Raw genomic sequence first — 22,605 nt, 5'->3', positions numbered from 1 at the left:
TTTTTACCGCGCATGTTCGTTTTGTCACCCCGAACAGGGTCCCCCCCCCCCCCCCCCCCCCCCCAAAAAAAAAAAAAAAAAAAGCTCTGCAGTGACCTTCAAATCATCACAAACATGACCCTGTCCCCTTGGCTGAATATGAAGTGACTCACAGATCAACAAACCATCAGGCTGACAGGCCTAACCTATTTGCCATTAGCCCGTCCAGATATCACACTTTGCTTTAATTCACCATCTCTCCGAGTGTCACACTTTATATTCCCTGGCATGGGCAGGCTACATGCAGATGCATAATTTAGCTCAAATTAGCGCCTATTTGAGTAAGCATCAAAGCAAGGCGGCTAAGGTTGGAGGAGAGCTTAAGGAACCGCAGGGAAACCATCGACAGGATTAATGTGGGAGATTTTTATAAGAAATTACTGGCTTAATGAAGTGAGTAAAAAAGCTGTCAGTGTTTTATTGCATCTAAATTGTGTGGAAGTGGTGTTTAGCTGTCTCGCCTACGTCCCACATAATGGCTCGTGACAGTAGCTGTGAGGCTTATTTAACTTAACTGGTGAATAACGTGCATGGTGAAGCTGTTCACACTCTTGTTCTTTGTGTGCACGAAACCTGCAGGAAGGTGCACCCCACCACTTTTTATAGTCAATACAACTGAAAAAAAACAGCCATGTTAAAAATATATATACACATGAGCACTTCTGAAAATCGTATTTGGAAATTTTAATTGTTATAAAAGTTAATTTTCATGGCTATAAACAAAACATAAAGTCCATGCTCAATAATCCAGGTATACAATCCAATGCTCAGCGCTGAACGAACATTGATAAAGATAAAACTGAGCTGGTAAAGATAAAAGAAGCAGAACACTTGATTAAAAACCAAAGAAAAAAACACTAGCTGAAAAAAAAAAAAAAAAAAAAAGTGAAATGTGAGCTAAGTTGGCAAATGTCAACGAATTGGTAAATGTAGTAAAATACTAGCTAAAGGTAAGTTATGGCTAGCCTTACGTTAACAAAAGGCTAGATAAAGGCTAAAGTAGAAAAAAGGGTAACTAAAAATGAAAAATCTAATTATCCAAAGGCTAGCTGAACGTATCCAAATGGCTAACTATAGAATAAAAGCTTTGCTAAATGTAGCAAAAGACAAGTTGGAGGCAAAAACAAAATATAAAGTTAACTAAAAAACATAGCAAAACGGGAGCACAAAACAACTAATGGCTAGGTTTAAGTTATTAACTAAAAGATTAGCTAAAAGCTAAAGTAGAAAAAGAGTATGATTAAAAGAGAGAGACTCATTTTAATAAGACTATTTAAAAGAGAAGGTGAAGGGGCAGGGCAGCCGACTCGGGACCCGAAGGTCCCGGTTCGATTCCCGGTCATTGCAAATCTCATGGCGTCCCTGAGCAGGACACCTCATCCCCAGTTGCTCCCCGGTGCTTTCAATAGCTGCCCACTGCTCCACCTGGTGGTGGATGGGTTAAATGCAGAGCCAATTTCGCCATTGTATGGGAACATACAATAACGACATACACATTATTGTAATTATTATTATTAAAAGTATCAAGACTAATTATAAAGTATTAAAAGCATAAGGTTTGCTAAAAGTTAAGATCGCAAACGGCTAGCTAAAAGTAGCAGCTAGTTTGAAGAAAAAACACAAAATCAGTAGGTAAAAGCAAAAGGCATCAAAAGACTAAAGACAAAAAATATGAAAAACGTAGCAAAAAGTAACAAGAGGGAAGCTAAAATCTAAAAGTAGCTAAAGCAAATGCTAAAATAAGTTGAATGGCAGCTAAAACTAGTTTAAGACAAAGTTTGCTGAAGCAGATTTCAAAAAGAACATTTAAGATCTCAATGTTTTCTAGGGGGAAACATTTGGGAAAAAAAAGAAAAATGGTTTTGAAAAGATAAAAATTAAGTCATGGCACTCTTCTCGTGAATGAGCTCGTTGTTTTGATAGCACAAACTATACAGAGGTAAATAAATCCCAACATAAATAAAATGTACAATAAATTAGAAAAAAAGGTGAATATTAACAGAATTCACACCATTGGTTTATTTTGTTGTTCTTTGGACACAAAAAAAAAAAAACAGCCTCTCTATTCTAGATGCTTCTCATGTTTCTGGTCTTGTTAAATGAATTCAACATACAGAGCCAACAACTGGTTTCCTGCAAAAAAAACAATTAGGTTCCTCACGTGAAGAGGAATATGAATAATTTGAGAATATTTGTAGCCCTGCAGCGCCATCTTGTGTTCAATTGTATTTTCCTTCTGGGAGAAAATAAAATGAGCAGAAAAGCAGAAACTAAAATATGCGTTTACATTTATACTTTTGCACATTATCTCATTGATTTTGCTCGTGATGTGTTCAGGTGTCTGTCTATTAAAATATTTATATTATTAATCTAAAACGAGACAGAGCTGAACATGATTTTTTTTTTTATGACAAATGAAATTTTACCTTTTTTCCTTTAAATGCATCTCTTTATTTTCACCTTTGATTACAATGAGCAGTGTTACAGCTGAGATCAACACAAGTTAACACACGGATGTAAACATGCTTGGAATGAGAACTTCATGTTCTTGTCAACCTTTGTGGTCAGAACTAAAAAAAACTAAATGATAATTTGGAGCTGGACTGAAAGTGTAGGGTGAAACACATGCAAGGCGCCATCTGTTTAAAAGCTAACCGCACCTCTTCATCAGTCCTGCATCTCCAGTTTTCTCTAGCTGAATGTTGGCATACTTGATTTTTTTATCATTTGGCAGTGCTTGAACAAAGACTTACTTCAAACGACCAACTGAATGTCTCTTTAATCTTCACGAAGCCACAAAGGTAAATTTTTAACTTGAACTTACTTTCACTGATTGAAAAGGTTAATTTACGTCGAGCTGCTGTTACAGAGACGAAACATTTGAGTGAACGGTCCGTCTCTGCAGACAAGAAGCCCGGGCTGGGACACCATCAGAACCTTTTATTGAAACTCACACATACACACACACTTATACCCACAGACACACACACACCACAGTTAGACGGACAGCACAGTCCCTGCTCAGTTTGCTCACAAACCCTTCCTTCCCGAGTGAAACCAAAAAGTGAGCCGTGCGCAGCATTGGGTTACAGTGAGATGAGCGGCGGTGAGAAAAAAGCCTCGGCTGCCATCGAGCTTTTTCTGCGTAAGGCCATCTCTGAACGCGGGTGGGTGAGGACGAGCGCTCCGTCTTTTTGTCAGCACAGAAGTGGTCCGGTTTGCCACTAGACATAATCAGTTTGTCCAGCAGAGGTCAGAATGTGAGCGTGTTTTTAAGGTTTTTATTCCTCCTCGTGTTGTTCAAATAAAATAAAAAAAAGAACCAGCAGCTAATTATCACAGCCTCCGGCTGCTGTAGAAAAGAAAGAAGCTGAACTTTTTCCTGTTCGGGAGCAGTTTCTCAACTTCCACACAGTCAACACGGTGCTGTCCATTCACCTGAAACAGATGCCCAGATTCTTCCTCCTCCTCCTCCTCCTCCTCCTCTTTGCTCGAGGCATCTTTCAAAGCTTTAGTCGGTGGGAGCGAGGGGATTGTGACTGGTGTACTGGTGAGCCCCGGTGTTGTAGTCTCTCCTCTGCAGACTCCCTGATGATTTCTTTACTCCACCCTCATGTTGCATCTTTTTATTATTATTTGTACTTATCTTGTGTTGGTGGTTAGACGGTGTTGCGCGGCGTGCCGTTCAAAGCCACGGCCTTGTTGCAGGGCGAGCCCACGGCCTGCGGGCCCAGCGGTCGCTGGGCAGAAACACCCACCTCAAATACTTCATGGATAGCCTTCCGGAAACAGTGGAAGTTGTAATCTATTAATCCTGGGGAGGAAAAAAAAACAAACAAAAAAAACAGATATGTATACATTAAGTATTCAACATATGAACAGGTCCTTAAGAAGAAGGAGGTTTCTAAAATCTAAAAGATGATCAAATTAAAAAAATTTAAAAAAGTCCCCTCTGGGTCTAAAGCGGTTCCCAAATGTCTCCTGTCACTGAAGGATTTGTAGTGAATGTTTGTAGTTTTCGAGATGAATGTTTTTCTGGTCTAGAATTGAACAGGGAATGCAGGAAAACCTTAGTTTTTTGCTGAAAGATAATTAAGTGGGACAGAGTTATGCAGTAGAAGAACAGAGGCACGAGGTTTGGGGTATTTTTGTGGTTCCAGGCAGTGCAGAGAGATCCTGGCAAGCAAAGGGAGCAATTTTATCAACCACCAGGTGCAATGGTGGAGCCAGGGGGTGGCCAACGGTGGTCTTGGCCCCATAGATCACTCCCAAAGGGCCATCCCAATTATTTGAGGAAACTATACTTTAAAGCAATATAAAAATTAAAAAGCATGGTTTTCTCAACTGATTGGGGTCAGTTTACATATAAATGGAGGTGGCCATCATGGATTTTGACATGGCAACCCTATTTTTGATAGTGAACTTTAAGCATAGATGTGGCCACACAACAAAATGGAGGTTGGCATGTAGTTTACTTTTCAAACTATCCAACTCAAACTGTTAACATGTTTGCCTATATGGTGGCAGCCATCTTGGATTTTGACATGACAACCCAGTTTTGAAAATGAACCCCTCTTAGGCCTAGATGTAGCCACACACCAAACTGGAAGTCGGTACTTCATTTATTTTTCAACTCGTCATGCTCACAACATGCACGGACAAATGGATGGACGGCAGGTATTTCCAATCCCCCTCTTCGCTCCGTGACAGGAGACAAATGAGGCAAATTAAGATGAACATGTGCACATGACACAGTGTCATTAGTTATGCAACAAAGCTAAGATCCAGCAGAAGTATGTATATCACATGACTGAAACTTGTAGAACCACCTTTAACACCAATAACTTTATTATAGTCTATATAAACCTTAGCTTCCTATAGTGTCAAGAAACTTTATCCTACTCTGCATCATTGCTTCAGTTTAGTTCAGTTCTTCAAAGTGTAGAGAAAAAAAACATGTAAATCTCAATACAAATCTTCAAATAGGAGCTTTATGAACTGACTAAAACGAACTTCAGAGCAAATATATACTTTAAACATTGGTTTATGGCATAAAGTGGATTCACCGACCATGGAGCGTTGGCTGTGCATTGTGGAAGATTTGTTTGCAACGGAAAAAAAAAACTTACTCATAAAGTAAGACTGCAAGAGGTGCAGTTTAATGTAAAACGGGAAAAATTATCTTGTTATAGAAATAATACACCACCTTCGCAACTGGACAATGAGAACTTTGGAAAATTAACCATTGCTTAAGAATGTATGTGTATGGTACTTTTACACTGCAACTGTTTTAGGAAAATTTAAATAAAAAATAAGTTCTAAAAAAACAACATTGGTTTACAAAACTGGGTAGTGATGTGCAACTGAAGCAATGAACCAGTAATCAACCACTTCATCAGCTGTAGTGAAAATGGGTTCATCCTTGAGTTTGAAGCTCATTAGTTAATCATCATCATCATCATCATCATCATCATCATCATCATCATCAACATACAATTCCCCTCCCCTGAACAATTGTTTATTACTTTTATTGTGATATTTGTAATGAGAAATAAAAGTAAATTTAAAAAATATATACTAATGTTTTTTGGTTTATTTTTTTTACATTAGGTCTTTGTTTATTTGGCCTAACATCAATATTTGCTCATTTTAACCAGAGACGGTCATTTTCTGAGTTGGAAGCTGAAACATCTTGAAACTGCTGCTTTTAGTTACAAGACTTGGTAGATTTTAGAAACAACTCAAGTTATGAGATATGCAGCAGCAAAGTATAAAACACACAAAAAACAAAATACACAAAACTATTTTCTGCAAAAATCCAGATATGGATAAAAAAAAAAAAAAAGAATATTTCTAACTTTAGAGAAATTTTACTTTTACTTATTGTAAAACAACTTTGTCTTTCAGTTTAGAAAGTTAAATTATCTTTTTTCATCGATTAACAAAAACTTTGAAAATATTAATAAAGTTTAACACACATTTTAAAAAGTATTATGAATAAGAACAAATTTGTGCAAGTGTGGCGAGACAAAGACACAAAGAGACGACCTGAAAGACAGAATCATAGTTTTTGTTGTTCTGCTGTTGAAGTTCATCCTCTTGACTGTTTTGTTCTTCCACTGGATTACACCTTTTTTAAAGTTTCTGTTAAACTGTTGCAGATACGCTGCTGTGCTAAAGACCGTTATCCTGTTGCCTAATTTTAAGTAATCGTCAGCTGTCAGCCAGATGTCCTAACATTTGACACTGAATGTCCAGCTGACGACAGCAAAGTATCAAACAAACCAACTTGAATGTTTTTCCCTGCAATCAAAAACAGTAAAATACTAAATCTGCAAACTCTGAGATGTAGCGTTGGCTTGTGTGTTACAACTTAATGAGCACTAAATGTTAAAATTGGCATGAATATACTCAAACATCCAACCCTGAGCATATTCGGTAACGGTTTTGAATGTTTTCCTTTAACCAGATGAACAAACGGCAACGTTTGATGATTTTCCTCTTGTTGCCATGTGAACACTCAGGATCAGTAAACTACTAAATGTCTTTAATTTTAAACAATAACTTTTTAAAAACCTTAAAATACAAGAGTCAAACGGTGTTGCCAGATCTTGCAATAGAAACATGCAACCAGCTCTATGAAAACAAGCCCAACTGGCAACACACCACATTGTGTAAAACAGAGGCCGTTTTTAAAAACAGTATAAAATACATTTATTATGGCATTACACATAAACACTTTGAATAACATACTTTTAAGCTCTGATAAAAAAATAATAAAAAAAAAAAAACACTTAGCATATGTAATTTATTCTACATATTTTTAAAAACAAAACATCCTGACATCTGCAATGTGAGTGGAGCCCCCTAGTGGTCGGTCACAATATGAGTTTGTTTGGGTGTAGTTCAACTTGGGCAGGAGCGATAAACAGGAAACGGGGGCATGGAAGGGACAAACTACCTACTACCACTTGTCCTTTGTTTTATTGTGTGGAGCCGAGAGATTATCAACTAGTTTCACTCGGAAAGAAAGTCGAGCCCAAATAAGCAACTCTTACTCTTTACTAGGATTGTACAGTAACACCACACAACTGGATAGATTATATTTAAGGCACGTTATGTTCACAGTTAACCATTATCTGCCTCTTCATTTCAATTTAATAATAATTTCACTTTAAATCCTTCATCGGCTCGTACTGAAATCATTTTGTATCCTTTGTTACAGCCTAAAAGGGCTCCTATTTTGAAGCTACGTGCGCTCTGCAGGCGTGTCGGTGCACGCTTACCTTTACGCTCGAAGCTCTCCTCTCTCAGGATGCAGACGAGGGCGAGGAACTTTGTGACCTCTTTGAGGTACAGCACAGTGGTGTTGTTGAGCTTGATGATGGCCATGGACTCTTTGTCGTAGGCGCTGCCGCTACCATCCTCCCTCAGACTGGGGAAACAAAACACCGACCGCAAGGTCAGCTTAAGAGGAGGAACCATCTGCAGCTCTTCTGTGAGGTCATGAATACTCATTCCACAAGTCTTGCTTCAGTTAAAGCAAACTCAGACGAGACGTGGATGAACTAAAGCCGGAGGAAATCACTGATAAATCGTCCAATCCAACATTAACTGTAAAGGTTTAAATCACTGCAGCGGACTTAAGTGCTAGACAATAAAACAGCTCACACAATATGAAGTACAATTAGAACACGAGTAAATTAAAATAAAGTAACAATATCAATAAAGGTACATACAATCTGATCAAACTATAAAATCTATAAAGTTGGAAATCAGATGAAAATTAAAATCAGCTCTTTTAAAAGCCAAGGAAGCGAGGTATGTTTTAAGAAGAGTTTCAAAAACAGAGACCTATCTGAGATGGGGGGGCAGCTTGGTCCACAATTTAGGAGCCATCAAAAGCACAAACCTCCTCCTCCCATCCATTTAACGGAGTTTTCCATCTCCAAGCAAAGACAGCTCTTCAATAAAACCAACATACGCACCCATAGATGCAGGAGACATCGATAACCACATCGATCATATCGCAGCAGAGCTCGTAGGACTGCATGTCGACAGGTGAGCTGTCTGTGGCGATGTAGATCTTACTGACGACGTCAAACAGGAAGGCCTTCTCGATCCCTGAATTCTGTCGGCAGCAATAAACAAAACGAATATCAATAAATGTTACAATCAGTTAAAACAAACATTTGATATTACAGTGGTTGTGTCACAAGTCTGAGAGTGAAGGATAATTATTTATATCAAAAGGCATCGGATGAAAGTGAATTCTTCTAGCACAGTGGTTCCCAACACAGAGGCACAGCACCTCTTTGAATCTTCCCGCCTCTTGAAATTCTCAGAAAAACTCCTTTTTTCCTTTAATGCCCCAGTATTATAGTCTATCACATAATGAATCATGTATTGTTCACTGGTGTTTTCTAAAAATAAACTTTTAGAAATATGGACAAAAACACATCAGACTGGGGAAACAGCGCCCCCAGTGGTTTGATGTCAAACTAAATCCCCGTCGATTCTTCATTCGACAAGTTTTCCTTTAATACATTGCTTTTTTTTGTGTGATTTGTTATTTTAGCTGTCAGTCATGAGTGGAAATTTTAACTAATAGAAAAACCAAGAGGTGATCTGACAATTTACTATATATATATTAAAAAAAAAAAAAAAAAAAAAAAAAAAAAAGCTGAATGCTTACCATACTGCACATATTTGGACAGTAAAGATCATTTCTGAATGTGCAGTGCATAATTAACAGTGTCTCATTAATAGGTAAAAGTGGCTATTAATGAGACACTTTGCTTGCCATACCAAGCCACTTTCGTCTCGCTCCGGAACTCCTGGAGCAAACGTCAAAAATCAGCTGCATTTCGCCGCAACGCCCAAGTGAAATGCAGCTGATTTGACCATTAAAGTGCATTTATTAAGGAAAAGTTTAACTGAGACACACCTTTGCCATAATTACGAGCAAACAAATAATTGTTTTTAAGTGTTAATCTTGTTAAATTCTTGTTAAAGTCCTCCCGTGCACTCTCCCGCAGCCGCCATTTGGCAGCCAATCGATTTTTGGCACAACACCGGCCCACGTTTCTGGGTTGTCAGCGGTGACACATAATACATGCCACTTGTGCAGCGAAGCGGCGCATTTATGTTTTTTCCCCCCACTTTATTAGACATATTTGGACTGATGCGACTTATATGACGGTGTGATGTTTACGGCGGCAAGTACGGTTCTGAAACAAACTAAAAGCTTCTTGTTGTTGTTTACTTACAGAAATGAAGATATTTAAGAGGTTTTCCAATGTGGGGAGTTGTGGGATGAGTTTCTGCACCACTTTGCTGAAGGCCTCAAATATAGAGTGGTCATATATACTCGTCAAGTAGAAGCTAGATGACACACACAAAAACAGGAAGTAAATAAGGAAATACTCGGAGACACTTCCTTTAAAATGCATCTGAAACAACGCAATTTTTTTTTTTTAAATCCATCATAAGATCATGAGACAAACAGGTGCCACAATGAAAAGATCTCAGGAAAACCTGGAGTAAAACTGTTGCAAAACTACAAAGTCCATGCGCAACAAGGAAGAGGGCTGGCAATGGAGGAGGGGGCGTGACAAAGAGACCAACTTATCACCAACAGAACTGGTTTGTTCCACTTTGGAGTAAGCTGTTGGGGGGAAGAATCAGTTTGTTGTGTGTTTCCTTGACTGATGAAGCCTTCTGGATGGAAGGTGAAACATTTCAGCACAAACAAACAAAAAAAAATAAACTGTCCAGATGACCTGACTGAAAAATGTTGGATGCTACAAAGCTGTCTTCAACGGTGTGATGCAAACTGAGAACACATGACTTATGGACTTTATTTACTGAAATAGAGAAATTAAAAACGTAAAAAACGTTTACCTATTGATGGTGAGTTTAAATGTTTGTCAAGAGGAAAACAACCATGTTCCCCGAGTTAAACACACACGACTGATAGTGTGTGTCATTTTTAAATAAATATGTTACATTTTGGAGACTTCCAGTACATTAAGAAAAAAAAATAAAAGACAAACCAAAGACTGGATGTATACCTAAATTTACTTTACATAGTTGTCTTTTTCTCTTACGGTTTAATTTATGACACCTCTGGTATTTGCGTCCTCATTAGGAGAGCTGAGAGGAATCTCACAAGAACACCAGGAAACATAAAGCCTGTGTCAAAGACTACAGACCAAACGTTTCCAAGCTTTTACTTCAAGTGTCTTATTTAAGATTTGTTCAATTTGCCACATTTGCTAAAGGCAAAAAAAAAGAAGACACATTAGGCAAACTTGATCAAGTTTAAGATCAGGTGAGCTTGAATACTCACAAATTTCCACTTTGAACAGAAACTTTCTGTCAGTTACAGGTGCAGCTCAAAAATTTTAAATATGCTGAAAAGGTTCATTATCTTTTTAAACAATCATTTCAGAAAGTGAAACTCATTATATAGATTAATTACACATTGAACTAAATATTTAAATTATTTAGTTCTTGTAATTTTGATGATTATGGTTTACAAATAATGAAAAACAAAATGCAGTGTCTTATAAAAAGAATACTGTGAAGAGGTTCAGTATTCGAAACTCCTGGTGTCTCATCCTGATCAGCTGACTAACTCCTGGACATGAGCTACAAATGTCTCATTCCTCAAGTCAAGCCACTCCTGAACCAGAGACGACATCAGAAGTGTCTTATCTGCCGAGGAGACGAAGAACTGGACTGTTGCTCAGAGGTCCAATGTCCTCTTTTCAGATGAAAGTGAATTTTTATGTCATTTGTAAATCAAGGTCCCGGAGTCTGGAGGAAGAGTGGAGAGGTCCAGAGTCCATGTTACTTGAAGTCCAGAGTGAAGTTTCCAGTCAGTGATGGTTTGGATCCATGTTCTCTGCTGGTGTTGGTCCACTGTGTTTTCTGAAGTCCACAGTCTACCAGGACATTTTAGAGCTCTTCATGCTTCCTTCTGCTCACGAGCTTTATGGAGATACTGGTTTCATTTTCCCGCAGGACTCGGCTCCTGCCCACACCGACAAACATACCAAAAGCTGCATGTGGAATATTATAATTATCTGAGACACTGACTTTTGGTTTTCATCATCTGTAAGCCATAGTCATCACAATTAGAAGAAATTAAAGACTTTAAATATTTCACTCCATGTGACACACACACAGGTATACATACATATATTAAAGAACTGCAATAATAAACTCCCCACAATCTAAATCAAACTGTGACAGAACCTGTGGTATGACAGCACTGCTTGAGTCGAGTACAATAATAAATCTCTGTGCTTGGGTTACAGATACTTTATCCACTTCCTCATGCAGACAACAGGTTTTACTCCAGGAAGCTAATCATTAAAGCAGGTAGGACTAGAACAGCTCTTTAGAAGGTAAATTTAGGTTTGAACATAGTTAATTCTATAAAAACGAATGGATTAGCTGAAACACCTCGAGACTTGTGAAATGATTGGACCGCTAACATCATTACTGTTCTGTCTGGGGAAGAAAATGGGCAAAAAAAACACTTTCAAGACTTGAGATTTAGAGCTAAACATAAATTCTCCTTGTAAAATGTACAAAACGTACCTGAGGTGCAGCTTCTCTAAACTTGCGTCTGCCAGGTGGTCGTTGGCTCTCTGATGGATGTCTCTCTGCGTCTCGATCTTGTGATCGTCTGACAAGCCGTCCACTTTGTGGATGAACACCTCAAAGTTGATCTCTGGGTTGACCCTGTACGCCTGGGACACGGTGTGGTGCAGCCGATCCAGAGCCTCCACGTAATCGTCCTGCAGCACAGCGGAGGAGGGAGGGAACGAATAAAAAAAAGGGCACGCGAGATGAGAAAAGGCCAAACACAATCGAGACGTGCTTCCACCGACAGCACGGCCTCTCCTCTTCAGGTTGTTTTAGCTGCAGCTCGAGGACAAATTTAGGTCTGCGTTCACTTATGCTGTAAAACAAGCTGCAGTGTGACCAATCCAAGAAACATTCCTCCTGCTACACCTCGCCTACAAACGAACCCTGTGATCTGATCTGCTGTGGCTCCTATTGAACCAGAAATTAGTTCTTGAGAGCTTTTAGGGTGGTGTGCAGCGCACGCCGATAACCACGTCGGCTGTTTACCACGCAGAGGATCTAAATGATCTCCTGGCTCAGATTAACGACGAGTAAAACAATAGGGCGGTTTGGATCGTCATGAAACTTTCAGGAAACAATCAACTTTTGGAATCCATCCAAGATGGCCACTACACAACGCATTAGCCAAGACAAAGGGCAAGAACGCCACCAAATTTACAAACGTTGACCTAAAATTTGAGTTATTCACAACTCATACAATGAGTACAACTCATAATATTACATAGCATAAACCAGTGGCATAAGAGATGGGGCTTCAAAATACAAGAAAACTTGCCATGTCACTAGTTTAACGTGCGATATACTGTGCAGCCCAAACAGGAAATGTGCATCCCTTGAAGGAATGTTAAAGCTTTAATTTAGAATATGAGCTTGTTGAATAAATATCTGCTCATTGATCGTTAACTTCAACATGTTTGACGAGGACAACTCAACAGGATTCTTCAGCCGACCGTGTCAAATGGTTCAGTCATCTGTTTTCTTCACCTGAGCATCAATGACAAATATCAGAGCCCCGGTTCCTCTGAAGATCATCGCGTAGTCGAAGGTGGGGTCGAAGAAGTCCACCTGACCTGGGAAGTCCCAGATCTGGAAGTTGACAAAGGAGCTGCTGGAGATGTCGTCCTTGTAGATCTTGTTGGTGCTCTCCAGAAACAAGGTCTCGTTGGGAGACATTTTGTGGAAAACGACCTGAAAGAACAGAGGTTTAGCAGAACAGTTAGTTTGTGTTACATGTGGGGGACGGTGACAGTTTCATGACTCAGCAGGCGACTAACAACACAGACAGCTGAAGTTAAATTAACCTAAGACACTTTAAGTAACTTTACAGAAATAATTGGATTTTGGCTGAGATTAGTTGAAATTTTAAACTATTTTCCCCACTAAAGTTGACGTTTACACAATACTGATTAATTATTAGGCAACCAAGAGTTCCAACACTTCATTACGCATCAATTGTGGGGAGTGGTGTTTGTTTGGGGGAGTGGTGGCGCAGAAGTTAGAAGATGTGCTTGCGATCAGAAAGTCGTAGGTTCACCTCCCGGTACCGTCAACATTAAAAAAATGTGGGTGGAAAAGGTGAAACACCCACACCTCCCTCCACCCTCATTCACCCCACTCTGGGCCCCTGAGCAAGGCCCTTAACCCCCACCATCTGCTCCCTAAACAGGTCTCTCTTGAAAATGAGTTATTGTGGCTCAATGAGACTACCTGTATAAATAAAAGGGTAAATGAAAAAAAAAAAAGTGTGGTTATTTTTTTTATCTATCTTCTGGTTTAGTTTTTCAAAATTTGCCTTTCATGTAACATTATTTAAGAATCAGACAACAGTTAAGAAATCCTATTCATTTTTATTTTTTAAAGGAAGGAAAAGTTGTGCGACTAAAATGTGATTATGTTGCACCACTTGAATTTATGGCTTTCATAATTTTCTATTCTTTATATTTTTTCTGTGTTTATATTTTATAAATTTAAATTAATATAGGTTAAAATGTCTCTTGCATCATCATGAAAACTACTAAAAAACATTTATTTCAAACAAGATGCATTTACAACAGGCTCATCATGTATCCTCATTAAAAGCAGAAATGTTGTATTTTTCCTCCTTTTCAAGCCCAATTAGATGTGATTTTATATAATTAGTGTTTTAAGTGTTTTTTATTTTATTTTAAAGAGTTATATGTACCAATAAAAAAGGTTTTGTAATTATTCTTATTTTTAAAAGAGCGTCAACAACAACAACAATGCTAGATTCAATTGAGTATTTTAATATAATGCAATGTTTCTCCTACCATTATACAAGCGGGGTGCCCCACCCCATCAACCTAATTGAGCACCCCACCTACCAAACCAAACTTGCCCCCGACCCACCCACCGGCACTGACATAGCACTAAGCTAGCAGCGAGAAATACAGGTTCTCTAGCTAAAAAGCTAAAGGAAGCACTCATGTTGCCTCTTTCCTGATGCTAAACGCCCCCTGCCCCCACCCAAAAACTGTTAGAACAAGCTGCGCTCAGACAAATACCCCCCCCCCCCCCCCCCCCAACCAAAATCATGGATGAGATGGGCACCCCAACATGGCAAGTTAACTAGGGGAAACACTGTAATGCGTTTTATTTAATGTCACTGGTCTTTCAGAAAGTCATTTTCAGATTAATAAACCCGCCCTATAATCATGGAGATTTTAGTTTTAATTAGTTAATCTGATGCATTAGGTTAAGCCCTTAAGTTAAGCAGAACTATGAAACAACTGTTTTCAAACTTTTCAACACTTGTTGCACAGATAGTGCTGGAAGTTGCCCAGTTTGAATCAATAAATCTTACAGGAGGTGATAAAGAACGTGACAAACACTGCCGTGTTCGACTTGTCTGCAGCGCACCGGAATCATTTAAATGTCACGTGCCAAACAAAAAGGGAAAAGGGCAAAAACACTGCAGACTCACTCATCTGATGCAAGACGCCACTGAGCTCAGCCTTTTTTCTGCTTCGTGATTCAAAGCTTGACAGCAGCTCCAGAGCTCCGGTTTAGGGACGAATCAGACGTTTGGACGGATTCATAGAAAATAGGAAGCATTGGGGGAAGGCTGAAGTAGATTTAGCTCCTTTCGCAGTCAACAGAAGTGGGCCTCAAAGACCACAGGCAGCAAAAAGCCGAATCACATGTTCCTCAGCCTAAACTGAAAACTAACAGAGGAAATTTCACGAGATTTTAGGGCTTGTGGATTACAGCAAAGAGCCGAAACGTGTCTGAATACTTCAGCTGAGTAAAGTACTTTTTAATCATCTCCCGCTCCCAAAAGTGAAGATGTTTTAACCTGCGTCTGCAGCGTTAGCACAATATCTCATGAACCATTGGATCATTTTAATTTACAGTAACTCTACTTTGGTGTAGTAGCGGAGCTTCATCCTCAACGCATACTTCAAGCCCTAGAAGATCACGCAAGATCTCACTACTCCATCCCTCCTCATAAAATGACTGCAGTTTAAAACTCTTGACGTGAAAGGTGGCGGGTGATGTGCATTTCTTCGAGGAATGCTGGGCCTTGAAATTGTGTACAGGCTGAACATGAATAATAAAATATGACAAAAGGGAACAGCAGCATCTTTATTATTCAACAATTGTGTCAGCCTGAAAACTTCAGGAATTAAAGATGGTACATGCAGAGTGGATTATGGGTAATGAAAGAACTACAAACTGTTTTTATTATTCAACAATCTTAAAATCAGGTCATCTGGATAGTTTCATTGTGTTGAAACGTTTCATCTTTCATCCAAATGACTTCTTCAGTCTGAGGAGCCACAACAAACTCAAGTCTTACAGCACTCGCATAGTGAGCCAACTAGTTTGATGGTGATAAGCTGGTAATAAATCCAACAAAGTTAAGTCAAGTACTCTGGACTGTTTCTTTGCGTTGAAACGTTTTGAACCACTCGACTGCCTCAGACGAGTCAATGAAGGAGAGGGTGGACTCCAGAAAGATGGTGCTTTATCACCATCAAACTGGTTGGCCCACTATGCGAGTGTGCCACTTACCTTGTGATCAGGGCTTCGTATAACATCTTGTATGCCTGTTTTCAATTGTTGCACCCCCTTGTAAGGATTAAACTTGGGTTGAAAACATCTTTCCGCTTCCTCATGTGGCTTATTTGATTAATGAGTTGATGATAAGATAATTAAATAATCCAACATTTTTGGTCCTTCGAGCCGGATACGAACCAGCGACAAAAGGCCGAGTTTGTTGTGGCTCCTCAGACCGAAGAAGTCTTTTGGATGAATGGCAGAGGACCTGACTTAACTTTGTTGGGATTTATTACCTAGATTATTGATCATGAACTTTGATATTTGTAATTTACTGAATGAACATTAAAACTATTTGTTCCGAGTGTACCACATCCATTGAATGAGGATGGATCAGGTATAAACGGGCAGATTTACAACTTTATAAGCAACTTGGAGGCAACAGAGTTTATGTGTATGGCACAACAAAAAAAAGGAAAGATCCAGCTAATTTATCAACAAATGCCCCTTTTGTCCAAACAGTAAATTCAGCTAAGGGGTTAAAAACAAAAATAATAATAATAACGAGGATGTTGGAAGAAACTGAAGGTGTCGCAGTGGTTAAAGCCCAGGTTAAAAGGTGTGGTCACCAGCTTGTGTGAGACTAATCATGTGTTTGGCATGTTGAAACAGTCACATGTTGGGTCACGTCGAGCCTCTGTCCACCTGATTAATAATTAACAGCAGCAGATTATCAGACAACAGCTCTCTCTGTCCCTTGTTGCTGATTGATTGGTGAATTGATCAGCGACATTTTGGGCAGAAGAAGAAGAAGGCCTCCTAAAAGCTAACACTTAGTTTAAACGGCTCTGCCTACCTTCTGTATGGATGACTTGCCGCTTCGCCTCAGACCCATGAGCAGGATTCTCGGTTTGCTGTCGGACGCTGTCGGGCTTTCCTCGATGTCGGCCTCCTCATCCTCCCCGTAACCGAAATCTTTGGGGAAGGAGTCCGTAACCCCGTAGCCGTCGGGCAGCTGTTCCTCGTACTGAATCGACATTTTGACCTAAACGTTGGCCGCTTCCCCCCCAGTTTCCCGCCCCCCTCCCCTACCCCCTTAGCTATTACTCACCACGCCTGTGTTTGTGCCAAACGGGTCGGTACACCGACGACTAATAACGTCTCACAAAGAAAATAGCTTGTCAAAATCGCCCAAGCTTCGTAGAAACACACAGCGTTGTCCCACACATTTCTCTAGGATTTCCTCTCACTCTTTGCCCGCCCCTTACCCCGATTCGTTGTGCCGGATTACATCGCGAAAGGTGATTGGCCGATTGCCCTGTCAATCAACTGAGGCTTCATTCTGTCACATGACAAGTACTCGGACTTGTTTTGTGAACAGATCCAAAAGAAGAAAAAAAGATGTCGTTTCGCAACAGTAAACGTTTGAAGCTGCATTGTGTTTGTTACATATTTTTAAGTCTTGTTATTGTTTATTATTTGTTTACCAAAAGTGAAAATTAAATGCAAGGTTTTTTGTTTTTTTTTAACACGGTAGTTGTTGTTATACAATATTACCGTCAGATGGCGATAGACGCATCATGGCAAACTTGAAACGTTCACAGCTACTCAAAAATGTAGGAAATAATTCAAGGCACTTAAAATATATTTATTATTATTATTATATTATTGTTATGTAAATTTAGCTAGAATTTAAATAAAAAACTATTAAGTATTATATATATTTAAGTGAAATAATATTCAAGTCATGAACTACAGAGCCGAAAGCTTTTCATAGAAATTGACACAGTTTTTAATATTACGTGAAGTACCTGAAGGTGGCATAGCGTCATGCACATATGTAGCTTGAAGAACGAAAGTTAACTTCTTCGACCCGGCAGTTTTACTTCTCTTTCTGAAGCAGTGCTGGTCTGTAGTCAGCCATTTCTAATTTATATCTCTCAATATATAAATATTACTTACACCATCAGCTTAGACCTGGAAACGCATCTATATGGCGCATTATAGAGTAAGTATTTGTTGTCAATGTTGGCCTGTTAATTGCAGCAGCTGCGAAAGTTTAGGTTTGCATTAACAAACTTAATTTCATTTAAACGAGTCAAACTAAACCGCATATATAAAGTATAGCTATTGTTTGCATAATATTGTTTTTTTTAGTGAACGTTAACCAAATTGTTAGAAGCATGTTTTTTTAAAGAATGTGGTTAATTTGACTTGAAAGTGTAATTATTTGTACATTAAATGCCTGTTTTTATTCCTACAGGCCTCAGACTCCAAGAGAGAGCAGTTTCGAAGATATTTAGAGAAAACTGGTGTTGTTGACAGTCTCACCAGTGGTATGATACTTTTGAAATATTATTTCTATGATTAGGGACTAATATTCACGTGGTTTTAGTATCCTTGCTCCAGCACAGCTGATTTAAATGACCTTTTATTAGGCCTCTGTAGGATTTGCTAATGAGCTGCTTTAATAATTTAAATCAGGTGTGTTAAACCATAAAATACCCAAAGCAGGAAGTTCTGGGAAAAATCTTAACTAATACTGAAGTTTAAAGTTTTTCTTTAATTTTTTGAAGCTGTCCAGAGGACCTGATTTAACTATATTTAGATTTTTCTACCTTGATTATTAAGCATGCTTTTTTTTATTTTTATTTTTTTATCAACTATTAATTAAAAGCACCATGCATAAACATTGTGATGCATGCTCAGTAATCCAGGTAGAAATATCTAAAAAAAGGTAAGTCATGTCGGGCAGCACGGTGGCGCAACTGGTAGAGCTGCTGCCTCTCAGCGAGCAGGTTGTTGGTTCAAACCCCAGTCCAGGGGCCTTTCTGTGTGGAGTTTGCATGTTCTCTCCGTGCATGCGTGGGTTTTCTCCAGGTGCTCCGGTTTCCTCCCACAGACCAAAAACATGCATGTTAGGCTGATTGGTAACTCTAAAATTGTCCCTAGGTGTGAGTGAGAGAGTGAATGGTTGTTTGTCTCGTGTGTCTCTATGTGTCCCTGTGATGGACTTGAGACCCGTCCAGGGTGTACCCCGCCCCTCGCACGGTGATTGCTGGACATGGGCACCAGCGACCCCCGTGACCCAAACTGGAATAAACGGGTAAAGATAATGGATGGATGGATGGATGGATGGATGGATGGATGGATGGATGGGTAAGTCATGTCCTCTGGACAGGTTAAAAAAAAAAAAGTTGTAGAAACGTTTCATTTAAGACTTCAGTCCGAGGAGCTGTATTCAACTCAGTCTTTTATAAACGACACCTTCTCATGGTGGATCAACCAGTTTGTTGTTGACATCCAGAACTAGCTGGTCACTTAATAAAGGAGGGCCATCAGCCTAATGGATTGTTAGCACCCTGATAGCTGCTTGCTATTCACAGGGAGTGATACTAACAATAACAGCATTGTAAGAGGGAACATCTTCATCCCTGAAGGAGTGACCGCTGGCCTGCAGAGGAGTGCAGACCAGCCCTCCTGACACTGAACCAGAATTTAACTTTTTTATTTTTATTTGTCTAATAAGCACTATTAACCCAGTAAATGTATTTATAATCAACTGGTAAGCGATCGGTTCTGTTTGAAACTCGCCTAACAATTTTTTTCTGTTTTCAGTTTTTGTGTCCCTGTATGAACAACAAGAGAAGCCCACCGATGCGTTGGAGTATCCTTCAGAAACGCACATCCCGACTTCAACCGTTCATTTGAGACGGTTTCATTCTGTTTGGGTTTTCATCAGAATTAGATTTTTTTTTTGATTTTTTTTAAACCATTTCTTCAGATATGTGAAGGAGCACCTTGGTCCCATGGGGCAGGTTTCCGACACCGAGGCCCTGCAGCAGGAGGTGATAGATCTGAGGCAGAAGTGTGCACGTCTGATAGAGGAAAACCAAGACCTCAAAGCAAAAGTGGGTTTTTATTTTTCTTAATTACATTTTGAATTTAAAGCTGCTGCTTTTAGGACAAAATATAAAATAAAGTCCACCTGAAGAGGACATGAGATCGAGTTGTAGCCATTTTGGTCAAAGCTTTGCTCTTCATGCAGGACCACATGAGACGTCGGTGCTCGTGTTGAGCATGACTCTCAGCTACTACCACACCAAACTTTAGCTCAACATTTGTAAATCTGTGGCCATTTTGTGTTGGTTAACGTCAGTTAGCTGTGGTGACCAGCTTGATTTGAATCGACGCCACAAATGAATCATTTGTAGATGTCAACCCAGTTATTAGTCGCAAGTTTCATTAAAATCCATTATGTTATTCATGGGATATTTTGCTAACAAAGTTGGAGGTGAAGCTATACCACCACATCAAATCTTAACTCTGTGTTGGTAAAACTGATGCCGTTGTAGCCATTAGAGATGTTGGGTTCAGCACCATGATGGTGTTGGAGCCGAACAGTGATTTATTTTTACTAATCCATGAGTTTAATGTTTTATCTGCTCATATATTTTGTTTGATACAGAAGATACTTCATTTTTAAATGTTTTTTTTTTCTTTACACAAATGAAGCAAATGTGTATATATATATTTATATTTATATTTTTTTTGCTTTTTGCACTAGGTTTACAATTTATTTAGCAAATCAAAACCAGTATTCAGTAAATGAAAATGATGCCCATTGTAACTTATAAACTGTTTTGTATCTTGTTTAGCTGTGTGGAAATCTTTTTGGGTCCAGAACCGAGTCATCTGTGTTGTTTTTGTGAAGAGTCTAAAACCGAGGTCTGCAACCTGCGGCTCTGGGGCCATATGGGGCTCTTCAGTCTGTGGCCCTTAGAAGCTTTGACCAATACTAACATGATACTGTATTTAATTTTGTTTTCTTTATACCCACAACAGAAAATGTGAGTTGGCAGTTTTATTTTTTTGGTCAATTTTCTGTAAATTGTTTGAAAAATACTACTAGTAGAAGGAGCAAAACATGTTGATTACATTTAGCTACTTCCAGTTATCCAACCTCCAGATTTACAGTGGGATCTATCAAACGAATAAAATAAAATAAAAATCAATTACTTGTCCAGCAAAAAGCCAATTTTTTTCTGCATACTTTAAATTTGTTTTATTGCTTCAAAGTGGTATACTTAATTTGAGTCAGGAAAAAAGACTCAGGCCTGCAGAGACTCGGTATGAACGATGTTTCCCTATTTTTGGTCTTTCCTTTTACCCTAAAACGTGAACATATCAATAAATATAAAAATTAATTGTATAATTTTAGTTTTGTCACCCCAACTAGTGAGAAAAGCCTTCCTCCAGTCGCCCATGGGTCACCAGTTGATAAGCAGGTTTTGCGGCTCCAGATGTTTTATTTAGTGAGCGAAGTGACAGAAATGGCTCTTTCTAAAATAAGGTTGCAGACCCCTGCTCTAAACTTCACAGTACTGTTTCTTTGGCTTTCATTATTTGACTTCTTTTAACGTGACCGCTCCTTCCGAACCTTTTATTTCTGAGACTAAAACAGATGTTTTCTCTCCACAGCTGCAGCAGCATGAACCTGCTTCTAAAGATGGAGGCACAGCGATCTAGACCGCAGCAGCGCTGTGGATTTGTTACAACTGTTAGCTTGAATTTAAAAATGGGGCAAAACTGCGACGTTAAAGCCTCAAACTTTTTACTTGGCTGCTGTTTTTGAGAACCTTAAGTTTATTCTTTGTTTCGTATAACTTATGTGTTGTGTACATATTTTCCTTGTTCGTTTAAACTTTAGTAAAGCAAGTCCTCACAGACTGGACAGTTTTTATTTACAACTGAAGCACATTTTATTTTTGGGCAGTGAACACATGCTGCTCAAATAAACAGATTTATTTTATCGTTCTGTCACTAATAGTTTGATTTTTTTTTTTTTATTGAAACGTTGCAGATGATTTTTGTGGTTCTTTGGGTCAGTTTCTCACATCAGTACCTCCAGTATTTACTTTTTAAGACAGAAGCATAAGGACTGATTCTTTTTAAGCATCAAGATATGAAATTAAGTCAAATCAATCTAAATAGAAAAGTTGTGCACGTTACTGTCAGTGAGGACAGATTCATTATATTCAACTAACTTCTCTGGTAAACTTCAGCTTTAATGTGTAAATTATGAACAGAGTAGCTGGTGCACAAAAACATGTTTAAATGTTAAGTATTTGCTGTGACTACTGTAATAAATCCAGACAGGAGTTCTCACTTGAATAAAGAAGCTTGTACTTTTTACAAAAAAATTTATGTTCAGCATTAGTTTGGCCAAACACCATTTTTTTATGTTCAGATGCATAATTTGCAATAAGGACCTTTAATTTGTTTTATAAATCTCTATTGGAAACTGTATTTTATTACATTTCTCTCAAAGGTTAGGCACAGCAGAACTTAACAGAATTAGAATCGGAACCAATTTTACTCTTTACATAAAATGTAAATAAACAGATTTAGTTATTGCAATAAGCTTAAAAGTGCACCGATACTTTTGCGCTTGATAAAATCTGGTTGTTTTTGACTTCCAACATATTTTGTATGATCAGCATGGGTGTGAGGACGACTGTGGTTTAGGTGCAAAAAGCCAAACCATAAATCCAAAAAAGTTTTGAAATTTCACATTAAGTGTGTAATTCCACATAATTCAATGGATTTCAACTGTAGACTAATAAGTCTGATGCTCATTCATTTTCATTTAACGTACCTGAAACTTTTCCCATTAAAAAGAAAATCCAGAATGGATTAATGCACCTCAGCCTTCACCATGACGCTTGTATCATCTGTAAGTTGTAAAATCAGCCGTAGAGCAACACTAAGTTTTGAAAGTTTAAAAACAGCTGACAACAAAACTGGTAGGTAAAAATAAAATTGAGCTCTAAAAATCAATTATGAATATTTTATTCAAAATCGTGAATCTTTTTTTCCCTTTCAGAC

The 22,605-nt window shown here is 38.6% G+C and overlaps 2 protein-coding genes across 2 annotated transcripts; one reads left to right on the top strand and one right to left on the bottom strand.

Annotated features, from left to right (window-relative positions):
• Nucleotides 1–2,476: 2,476 nt before the first annotated feature.
• rragca (Ras-related GTP binding Ca) lies at nt 2,477–16,945 on the bottom strand. Its single transcript, XM_037676820.1, has 7 exons — nt 16,574–16,945; nt 12,685–12,888; nt 11,650–11,849; nt 9,309–9,423; nt 8,028–8,170; nt 7,326–7,474; nt 2,477–3,853 (listed from the first exon to the last, which is right to left on the bottom strand). Exons 1-7 carry the CDS (start codon nt 16,754–16,756, stop codon nt 3,699–3,701), a joined length of 1,149 nt encoding a protein of 382 aa, XP_037532748.1. The 5' UTR covers nt 16,757–16,945; the 3' UTR covers nt 2,477–3,698.
• Nucleotides 16,946–17,547: 602 nt separating this feature from the next.
• Nucleotides 17,548–21,437, top strand: LOC119409913 (c-Myc-binding protein). Its single transcript, XM_037676818.1, has 5 exons — nt 17,548–17,725; nt 17,981–18,053; nt 19,336–19,384; nt 19,502–19,628; nt 21,199–21,437. The coding sequence occupies exons 1-5, from the start codon at nt 17,711–17,713 to the stop codon at nt 21,244–21,246; spliced, it is 312 nt and encodes a 103-aa protein (XP_037532746.1). The 5' UTR covers nt 17,548–17,710; the 3' UTR covers nt 21,247–21,437.
• The last annotated feature ends 1,168 nt before the right edge of the window (nt 21,438–22,605 follow it).

Source organism: Nematolebias whitei, chromosome 5, assembly GCF_014905685.2.
Source record: "Nematolebias whitei isolate Nwh7 chromosome 5, NemWhi1, whole genome shotgun sequence".
NCBI classification, from domain to species: domain Eukaryota; kingdom Metazoa; phylum Chordata; class Actinopteri; order Cyprinodontiformes; family Rivulidae; genus Nematolebias; species Nematolebias whitei.
This window is presented reverse-complemented; position numbering and strand designations above follow the sequence as displayed.

What these genes read in the sequence shown, in the direction of transcription:
- rragca (XM_037676820.1), bottom strand. Translation starts at nt 16,756, where the DNA reads ATGTCGATTCAGTACGAGGAACAGCTGCCCGACGGCTACGGGGTTACG. An exon ending in GCAAGTCATCCATACAGAAG is followed by an intron (nt 12,889 to 16,573) that starts GTAGGCAGAGCC and finishes CTGTTCTTTCAG; the next exon opens with GTCGTTTTCCACAAAATGTC. An exon ending in TCTTAAATATCTTCATTTCT is followed by an intron (nt 8,171 to 9,308) that starts GTAAGTAAACAA and finishes TGCTGCCGACAG; the next exon opens with AATTCAGGGATCGAGAAGGC.
- LOC119409913 (XM_037676818.1), top strand. An exon ending in TGTTGACAGTCTCACCAGTG is followed by an intron (nt 18,054 to 19,335) that starts GTATGATACTTT and finishes TTCTGTTTTCAG; the next exon opens with TTTTTGTGTCCCTGTATGAA. An exon ending in ACCAAGACCTCAAAGCAAAA is followed by an intron (nt 19,629 to 21,198) that starts GTGGGTTTTTAT and finishes TTCTCTCCACAG; the next exon opens with CTGCAGCAGCATGAACCTGC.